Source organism: Geospiza fortis, unplaced genomic scaffold, assembly GCF_000277835.1.
Source record: "Geospiza fortis unplaced genomic scaffold, GeoFor_1.0 scaffold35, whole genome shotgun sequence".
Lineage (NCBI taxonomy): Eukaryota > Metazoa > Chordata > Aves > Passeriformes > Thraupidae > Geospiza > Geospiza fortis.
Window position 1 is genome coordinate 26025 of NW_005054453.1, and position 10078 is coordinate 36102.

The window sequence follows — 10078 nt, forward strand, 5'->3', positions numbered from 1 at the left end:
GCAGCACTTGTCCACCTACTGGGCTCTCTCCTCTGTGAACAGGGAAAAAGTGTGCTCTACTGTGTTTTCTACAATATATGCAGAGTTAATCTTAGCCCTGCTATTCTGATTGAAAGACTTATTTGTCGCCTTAGAAGACAGCAGCATGATGTCTTAGACCAGACTGTTTGCAGGCTGCAGCCCCTGATGACAGGCAGAACATGAGACTGCACAGGACTAACCCTCTTCTGCATCCTTCTTATTTTGTCTCGGAGTCAGGAACAGGCTCCTGCACAAACCACCAATGGCTGGCACTGCAGCAAGGTACCCAGGTGACGAGGAGAGTTGTGGTGGGCCATCTCTAACAGCAGTTTTTCCCTTGCAGTGTGTTCCATGGGAAACAGCACCAGCCGGCTCTACAGCGTGCTCGCCAAGACGCTGAGCAGCGGTGCCGTGTCCCGGCACCAGGACTGCTTGGAGCAGCTGGACTCAGCACAGCTGGATCCTATAGACCCCAAGGATCTGCTGGAGGAATGTCAGATTGTTCTGCAGAAGCGGCCACCCCGGTTCCAGAGGAACTTTGTGAACCTGAAGAAAAATAGCGGCAGTAACCACCGCCCCATCCGGGTCATGCAGTGGAACATCCTCGCCCAAGGTAGGAGATGCTTGTGAGCTCAAGGTATGAGCTTGAGATCAAATGCAGCCATGAAAACCCTGGCAGAGCAAAGGGAGAGGAGTGAACTACATGAGACACGACTGACTGAGGGCCAGGGGGCAGTATTTTGAGCACTTGAAATAGTGGCTTTCCTTCTGTCCCACAGGAAAGGAAAAAAAGGTCTCTCCTTGCAACTCTGATGCCAAAGGTAGCCCCAAATTCCTGTCTTAACTGAATGTAGTGTATTCTAAAAGCTGTGACCCATCAGTTTTAGATGGTTGTTAACCCCAGAGAAAACTGATCTTTTTCCTAAGTTTTGTTTGTGATGTTTCTCTTCAGTTTCTGATTACCTTATTGGTGAGCTATCCATAAATTCAGATCTGCTACGGGAATTATTAATGCTTAAAAATAATTTTAACTGATAGTTTTGAATCAAGGCTGTAAGTTGACGACTGCAGCAGCCTCATCTTAAAATCTTTTGGTGTGGGCAATTTTCCTCATAGGGACTGCCTTAACCTTCTGCAGTCTCTCTTAACCCACTTCATTTTATTTTGGCTTATGCTGCAGCAGCCACACGTGGAAGTACTTGCCCTTGTGTAGTGGGCAGAGGGGGAGAAAGTCTTAATATATCTTTTATCTGTAAAAGGAGCTTAATTTTTTTGGAGTGACTCCAGTGACTTGAGATGGGGTTCTCACACCTACTGGCAAATCTGGTACCCTTAAAGTCACCAGCATGTAAACTGATAAAGCCTGGAGGATGACAGGCCGTTTCAGCTATCATTAACTTTTGGGTTTTTTGTTTACCCTCCCTGCTAATTCCAGCTCTCGGGGAAGGCAAAGACAACTTTGTTCAGTGCCCCATGGAAGCTCTGAAGTGGGAGGAGAGGAAGTGCCTCATCCTGGAGGAAATCCTTGCATACAAGCCCGACATCTTGTGCCTTCAGGAAGTCGACCACTACTTCGACACCTTTGAGCCGCTCCTCAGCCGCCTGGGCTACCAGTGCACGTTCTTCCCGAAGCCGTGGTCGCCGTGCCTGGACGTGGAGCACAACAACGGGCCGGATGGCTGCGCCATGTTCTTCCTCAAGGAGCGCTTCGAGCTCATCAGCAGCGCCAACATCCGGCTCACTGCCATGAAGCTGAAGACCAACCAGGTGGCCATTGCTCAGACACTGAAGTGCCACGAGACCGGGAGGCTCTTCTGCATCGCCGTCACCCACCTGAAAGCCCGCACGGGCTGGGAGAGGTTCCGCTCTGCTCAGGGCTGTGACCTCCTCCAGAACCTGAAGAACATCACCCAGGGAGCAAAGATCCCCCTGATTGTCTGCGGAGACTTCAACGCGGAGCCAACCGAGGAGGTCTACAGGGAGTTCTCCAACTCCAGCCTCAATTTAAACAGTGCGTACAAGCTGCTGAGCCCCGATGGACAGACGGAGCCCCCCTACACCACCTGGAAGATCCGGCCCTCTGGAGAGTGCCGGCACACACTGGATTATATCTGGTATTCCCAGCATGCCTTGAATGTGAACTCAGCCCTGGGCTTGCTGACTGAAGAGCAAATTGGGCCCAACAGGCTGCCCTCATTCAATTACCCTTCCGATCACCTGTCCCTTGTGTGTGACTTTAGTTTTAATCAGGACCCTGACAGACTGCTGTAATGTCCTGGAACGCCACCTGGTATTGCAGTGTCTGAACTCTCCAGTCTTCTATTTTAGAGAAAACCTTTGAAGCTAGATGCTGTTGAAAGATTAGGAAATACTGTTGACTAACCATTATTTCAGGCACTTGTTTGTGGAGTTACACTTGCTATTCAGCCCTCATTAATGTGCAGCCTTCGAGGGAGGAAGAAGGAAGCCAGTGTTCTCATCGTGCTCTTCTTGCTGCTTCAGGGTTTGAAAACTAGAAGGCAAATGGCTTTATTCTTTCACTAAGCCCCCTGTTTTAAGGATTTCATCCCCTAATGAATGTGGAGGCCTTAGTATTTAAATCAAAACACTTGTGTCTGTAAAACATCTCGCCGTGACAGCATGCTGATTTTATTTATTTCATGTTAAGCTTCTGCAAGTACCAAAGGGAGTGAGGTTCAATTACCCAGTGAGATTATCTTAAATCTTTTTCTGTTGCAATACAAAGGAAGTTTAATGCAGTTTAGACAAAAAGCTAAGCTCATAATAGTGTGGTCTTGTCATTTTTCCATGACTTGAGATGACAAATTCATTAGAAGTGTGAGGAAGGACCCCTCCAGTAAGAGCAGGTGAGGAAAGAGAGGCTGACTATGACCTAGAGTAATTCCCTCACTTTTCCAGACCAATGTGCATGTATCTGTCACACACATACAGCCTGTAGGCTGTACAGTGACTGTACCTTCATCTCTTCTGTGCTTCCCTCTGGAGGACGCAGCTAAGCAGGGACTATTTCTTCCTCTGAGTATTACTTTTCTGAATGGTTTAAATTTGTAGTCTTGTTAATCTTGGTGTTTCAGTAAAAGGCCAGTCTTAATATTGAAAGACTTTCTTTTATTTATCTTCAGAATCTAAAGCTACACTGGAACCTGTTATAAGATAAAATTTATTTATTGAGAGAAGCTGGTGATCCTGCATCTGATTGGAAAGCATGGAGTGACAGTGTTCAGGAGCCTCTTCCTGTGACCCAGAGAAACTCTGGCAAAGCATCTGGGCTACAGCAGAGGTGTGTTAGTACAGTAACTCCTGTGATTGCTCACTGGTGACATAGGAATTGCATATATGGGTTGTAAACATGCCATTATGCCAGAAAATAGCATAGGAAGAGAGGGGGAAGAGGGACAACAGTTGGAGTTGTGCTGACACTTTGATAGTTGAGGAAGACATGGCAGGGCAAATAAAGCAGTTATTTCCATGTGAGGTAGGGTGCACAGTAACTCTTAAATGTTCCAGGTGTTTATTAATAAAACTCTTTGGAAAAAAGTAATGTCTTGGCTGCTGTCTTTCTCACTTCACTGTCCCGAGTTCCTGTTGCCAAGGAGGTGACCTGTCTCAACTACTTTGAGCTTCAAGTTGGTGCTGTGCTTCCTTTTCCAAACTTCTTTCCTCCCACCCCTAACCCTGGTCTCAGAGTGGCATGGCTGCTTTGCCTTCACAGCACACACTCTTTCTCTAGCTTGGAATGTCCAAATTTCACAAGTCTGAAAGGAGGGGAGTTATGCTTAGCTATTAAGCTGCTCACTCTTCTAGTTAGAGAGGAAACCTACGCTGTATTACTGTAAATATTCCCCTCTCCAACAGTTGTGTGGAACTACAAAGCTGCAAAGGGAGCTGCAAGAATTCCTCCCTCAGGGCTGCTGAATCTGCCTGGGAAGGCTGGCCCCTTACAAGATGCAGCTGTATCTGCCACTTTCTTCTAAAAGCTCATTTGAAGAGAAGAAGCACCACAGGTGTGGGCTTTACACAGCCTGTAAATTACTATACTTGCATTGCTGAGAAGGGAAATACAGAGTCTGGTGACTGGAAGTCCCAAATTCCCAACAAACACACTCTTCATCAGGCAAACAAATGAAGTGCTCTTGTGCAGCTGTAACACACTCTGCACATGTTCCTGACCCTTGCAGGATGAGGGCAATGTTCTGCTGCCGAGCAGAGGCTGCTTTAGCCAGCCTGGCACTCATGTGGATTTGACTTCCCCCAAAAGAAAGGATTTTACAACCAAGGAGAGAATGGCCTTGGTGAATACTGTTACCAGGCACGTGCAACATGCCAGCACCTCCTTTGGCTAGAATTTCAGAAAGAGCAAATTGTGTCATTTCACTTTTGTGTAAGCAGCTTCATTTTCCTCAGGCCAGTCAAGGTGTCCATCAGTGTGGCACCTTTCCCACTGCCAGGGCATAGAGCCACAGACCCGATTATGGGAGGCTTTTTACCAGCAGGAACTGAACTATCTCAGCTGCAGAATTCCCCCTGTCACTCTCACAGTGGAGTATATGCTATCTATGATTCTTAAGACATTTTAATTTATACCCTTGCTTGCATCCCTTGCTTAATTCTCCTAAACAAGAAATCAAACTGTTGAGAAAGAGCATGATTTGTATGATACTGCCATCACTGCAGAACCTCTTCTGAAGTGAAAAGGGCTGGGATTCTTCTTCCATCCTGGACATGTTACAGTAGACATTCACTGCTTCAACTCCTTAAAGGGTAATTTTGAAGGCAAGGGGGGGTGGAATAACTGAAAAGGCTGGAGACTCTTCCCATCTCAAGGCAATACTGTCCTCTCAGAAAATCCCTGCTACAGTGCAATGTTGAACCCTTTCTGCTGGATTTTAATGAAAAGGCAGATAGGCTGCAGAAATTAACTGCTAAATTCCCAGGCAGCTTCACCCTTTTATTCCAGTACATGCCATAATTTATTTTGCAGACTCTTTTGGAAAACTTAAATGGATTATTGCTTTTGCTTTGTTTTATGCAGCGAGAGACAAGCCTGCAGCACTGAAATACTTTTGCCAGCTATAAATATCAGTACACTAAATATTTTTCAGAAGAAGCAGAAAGGATTTTTTTTTCCTGTGTAGCAGTATGACTCTTAACAATAAAAAATGTCTTCCAAGCTCTCCTTGTGAATGTATGCCTTATAAGCACACCAAGGCTAAAAAAGGCTCCACAGATCCCTTGCTTTCATCTTGAATAAAGGCTGCCTTAGCTTTAGCAGTGACACTTTTCCCTCACTCTCAAGCAAGCTGCAGGAAGAAATGACCCACTTGTTTAATTTGCTGAGAGGCAGAAGCTGTTGCAAGCTTATTAAAACACAATCTCTCCTGGAGAACAATTAGATCCCAAATACATAGTGTCATTTGGATCTTCCTAATAAGCTTAACACCTGCTATTTGAACTGTCTCTACAAGGCAGAATTGCACTTGGCTTGTTCTGGCAGTAACAATCTTCACATGTAGCTGAGATCCCTGCTGCACACGTCGTGCTGAGCACCAGCTTGAGGCTTCAAGCACCTCTCCATTTTCTCCTCAACTTCTGACTGCCCCTGGCTCACTCATCCCTGATCACCTCAGATGTAACTCTCCAAAGCCCTGAAGTTGATGAAATCAATTAGCAGAGGATCCCAAGAGCTCAGCCTTCCTTTTGGCACACTCTACCCACAGTTGTGCCAAGGCCCAGGCCCCTTTGCTGGGAAAGATATGCAAGAGAGAGCTAACAAAACCAGCTGTCTCTAGAATGGGATTCCCCTTTCAACTTTTCTCATTCTTGATACTCAGACATTTATTGAGTTGCAACTTACAGCTGAGGTATTTTTTCCCCTCTGGATTACACATCACTCTTTTCATTCTATAACTTAAAACAGTGGGTTTGAAAAATAAAAATAGTTCTTATCTGCAGAATCAGTGGTACCAAGTCTGTGTATGTCTCAATGCCTTCTGTATGAAGCATACTCACTTCACACAAGTTTCATTCTACCCACACATCTAGGAGTTACTGCTTGCCAAAGATGAGTTAAGCCTGGCCCCTACATGAACCACCAGATTCAGATGTAAAAGGGAATCCTGCTGTCACCCATGTACAAAACAACAGGTTTTTCAACGGGATTTCAAAAGCCTGGGAGTATAGCTAGATACTAACCACTTCAATATTCTAGTGTTCCTCTCATCCGTTTCAGATGTCACAAACCCAACCAAAGCTCCCTCATCCTGAAGTCACATCCTCCAACACCACCAGTAAAAACATACTTATTTACAGCATCAGGGTAAGTCAGTCCCCTTTCCATTTCAGTTACAGCCCATCCTCACACAGACTGAGATTCTCACAGCAGTGCATGAACCTCAGGTGGGTGTCCTCTGGCAGCCAGTGCCATGTGCCACTCACTGGTGGCCAGGGGAGAGAGCCAAAGGACCATCACTGGTTCCGTGGCAAGACGCAGCACTGGCAGTGTCTCAGAGCTGACTACCCCACCAGCAGGGCAGTTGGGTGCCTGCATTCCTCTAGTTCTTGCCATTACATAATGAACTCTTGGCATTACAAGGAGGTCATCAGCTGGAGATCCTTATCTAATTCCAGGAAGCCAGTTTGTCCCCATTTGACTTCCACTGTATCTAAATTAGGTGTTGGAAAGGTCTTAATTACAAATACTCGACATAGATACTTCATGAGATACAATCAAGTAACAGCCATCTAGAATAGGGTTTCTTACAGACTGGACTTACAACAGTAGCTTTAAAAACACTGGTTTCTCTCATCTTTTAGCTCAGATTTGTACCACCTGCCTCTCTTTACACTGCTCCATTTCCCTTCACTCAGAACATTAGTGCCTCTCACACTGTCAGATTAATCGAGTGATTGCCCAGCTTCCCCTCCTTCCCTTTCCTACCTTTCTTAGAAAAAAAAGTCATCTTCTCTCTCCATGTTCTTGTGTGAAGGGGTCTTAGTCCTCTACCCCATGCCAGAAACACAGTTCATGTGTAAGAACTTTTGATTCTTTGGATTGCTGCCTTACACACACTTTTTTATCTGCTTCAGCTTCATTTTGCTCTTAAAACTCCACTTCCCTACTCAAGAGGATGAAAAAGAGTAGTTTTTCCAGAAGCCTTTCATAGTCCCCCCCAGTGCTGGCCTGGCTGTGTGGAGGTATTTCCACTTTTCTTACCAGTTGAAGGGAAGAATGGGCCTTGCTGCTAGGCCTCTGCAAGTAACCTGCTTCTCAGCATGTCAAGTATTCCATTCTGGTGTCTCTCAGCATGCATTACAGAAGACCTCAGTTCCAGACAGCTGTTAAAATTGCTCCTCCAGGCAAGAAGTACTTAGATGATGATTCAGACTCCAATTAGATTTCAAGATTACCCAGGTTCCTGCCCTGAAGACTTTTCAGGGCACATCACTAGGAACTGGGGGCCCATTGGGTACCTGACTACTCAGGCACTCATGTGCTATGACTACTATGACTACCCACAGCCTGATGTGCCAGCGTGGTGCCTCTGAAATCAGGGTAAGCTACACTCCAAGCCATGCAGATGGACTGGAAATACGGAGCCACCATCAGGTGTGGCTGGAGGAGCAGCTGGGTACCTCACAGAGCTCATGTGTACGATCACCACACTGAAAATATCTAGGAACTAGACCCCTGGCAGAAGTAACCTCACCAGCTACAGCAAGCTTCACAGGTATTTACACAAATGAGTGAGAGAGCTGGTCAGCCCTTGGAAGCAGGGAGGAGTCCCAAAATTTCACACTGGATCATCTCTATATTAGGATGAATGCCTGGAAGATTTCAAGTAAGAAAAGAAGGTTAACAGGTTAGCAGAAAGAAAGAAGGAAAAAATAAACAGCACACCAAACACCATTAAATTTTCTTTCTGTATTTCATTAAAACCTACTTGAATACACTTCGAAACAAGAGTACAACAAAATAGAATATACTTCAAATGTTGAATATACAAACTATTATAGTTCGTTCTGAACACTGGTACTTCCCTCTTAACTTCAACTAAAAAAAATTTACAGGTTTAGAACTACCTGACAAAAGCTCATGCTGGGCGTGACCTTTGAAGTGAGAGTAGAGCTGAAACTGAAATGTATGCACAGATGTCAAGGCTAAGTGAGAGAAACAGGCATGGTACAGCAGAAGGCAGAAAACCTGCTGCTACTTTGTCCACGATTAAGAAATTTAGACAGACTTTTAACTACCATACAAAATATGTTACATGTTATTCTATAACAATACTGTGCTAGGTACAAGGTTCTTAAAAAATTCGTTTTAATAAAAAAGCTTTACACAAACAAGCCATTAGCTTATTTCAAGAAAGATAACTGAAAATCAGTCTAAGGCTTTCAATTTGAATCTGCTTAAGCTGTATGATACAAAAATCCCTCCAGGCCTCTGTCTTCTTTTAGAAGCTCTTTAATCTCCTTTATTTCACTTCCTACAACACCTAGTAGCATAGTTTTTCACATAGCACCAGTTGAGTACTGTGGGCACACAGTAGTAATCGCTGGTATGCACATAAAATGCATCAAATTTGCCATTTGTGTAACAATGAGACTTTCCTCTCCCCCTGAAAACTAAAAACCAAGGCAAACCTCTCACACAGCTCTCTCTTAGTGTTTCAGGTCTTAGTGTAGCTTGGTAACCGGTAGCGTAGTGAAATTGTTTGGTCCCTTTCCAGTCCCTCTCTCTTTCATTCTCCATAGGTTCAGCTGTTTCCCAACTGGAAGAGGCAGTCTTTATCAGCGTATCAGCATGGTTTAATTCCCACTGAAACACGGGAAAATAATTTTTTTTTTCCAGTAAGTCTTCAACATATGCATGTTTATTAACATTCCACAACTCTCCTTTATGACTTGGTGGTGGCATCCACATCCCTCCCCCAATCACGTCAGTATATTCAAAACCGTAACAGTTAGAAGTCCATGCTGGAAGAAACCTATTCTTCATTTTTCACACGTGATGATTCCTTCTGTTTTCATTGTTACAGGAAGGGCAATAGCTGAGGGTGTGCTAACTACTACTACGTGGGTTACAGTCTTGCTTCCGTCCACTGGCTTCTCCTCTTTTACCAGCTGCAGTGTTTTCACTTCACATTCCTGTTTCAAAGCGGCCGTGTCTGGTTTAACTTCTGGACCTTTGAGAACTGCACTGATCACCCTGGGAGGAGTCTGGCCAGAGGCCTGCTGAGCAGGAACCGACAGTCTCATTACGGGTGTCCCATGAGCTATGGACACTGGGGTTAGTGCTCTAACAGCCAACGGGGCTCCCACGATGTTGATACTTCCTGACCCAGACAGGCTCGTTTTTGTTTGCAGCTGACACTGCGTGAGTTGCGTGGCAGGGATCGTGATGATTTTGGTGGGCTGCATTGTGATTTTGTCTCCATTTTCAGCAGAGGTTGGCATCACAGTAGGGATTGTCTGGATTACTACCTTTGGAGTTGTTGCTGTGGTTGGACTTGTGTTGGTTATTAAGGGCGACCCTGCGTTTACTGACTGCACTGCCACAGTTGAGATTTTCTGTCCCAGAGAGGTCATGACAACGGGCACTTGCATTGCCACTCGAACAGTCCTGCAAAATAAACGTGTGTGTTTAGGCCAAAACACAGGGCACCATCACAGATGACAACAAGGACAGACAGCTCTAAGAGACAGGTTTTTAACTGGTTCTTAAAAAAAACCAAACCTAACCATAACAAAAAAAAAAAGAAAAAGCCAAACCAGCAAACAAAGAGCCCAACCTCAAACCTTTTGCACATCTAGCAATAGGACTTTGGAAATTTAACAGCCCCATTAACACAAACCTGGGAGCTGATGTTGCTGGGACAGTAGCAGTGGTAGTAGAAGGATGAGATGAGGATGTGTCATGAGCTGGTGAGGCAATATTCACAACTCTGGTGACTGCTTTTTCTGTTCTGGTACAGCTTAACTGAGAGGAATTTTTTCCTCCACGTGCAGAGGTTGCTGCTTTTAAAAGGTTTTCTGC

At 45.0% G+C, this 10078-nt stretch overlaps 2 protein-coding genes across 3 annotated transcripts in view; one reads left to right on the forward strand and one right to left on the reverse strand.

Annotated features, from left to right (window-relative positions):
* Positions 1 to 361: 361 nt before the first annotated feature.
* Positions 362 to 3579, forward strand: NOCT (nocturnin). The gene is made up of 2 exons (XM_014309807.2): positions 362 to 634; positions 1457 to 3579. The coding sequence occupies exons 1-2, from the start codon at positions 373 to 375 to the stop codon at positions 2290 to 2292; spliced, it is 1098 nt and encodes a 365-aa protein (XP_014165282.1). The 5' UTR covers positions 362 to 372; the 3' UTR covers positions 2293 to 3579.
* Positions 3580 to 7944: 4365 nt separating this feature from the next.
* The window catches only part of ELF2 (E74 like ETS transcription factor 2), a 35221-nt gene continuing 33087 nt past the window's right edge, over positions 7945 to 10078 (reverse strand). For both annotated transcript variants that reach the window (XM_005427758.2, XM_005427759.2), the window contains 2 exons: positions 9897 to 10078; positions 7945 to 9664 (listed from right to left, as the gene is read on the reverse strand). The exon at positions 9897 to 10078 is cut by the window's right edge and continues 130 nt beyond it. In XM_005427758.2, coding sequence (XP_005427815.1) covers positions 9037 to 9664; positions 9897 to 10078 — 810 coding nt within the window. In that variant the 3' untranslated portion in view covers positions 7945 to 9036. The remainder of the gene's footprint in view (positions 9665 to 9896) is intronic.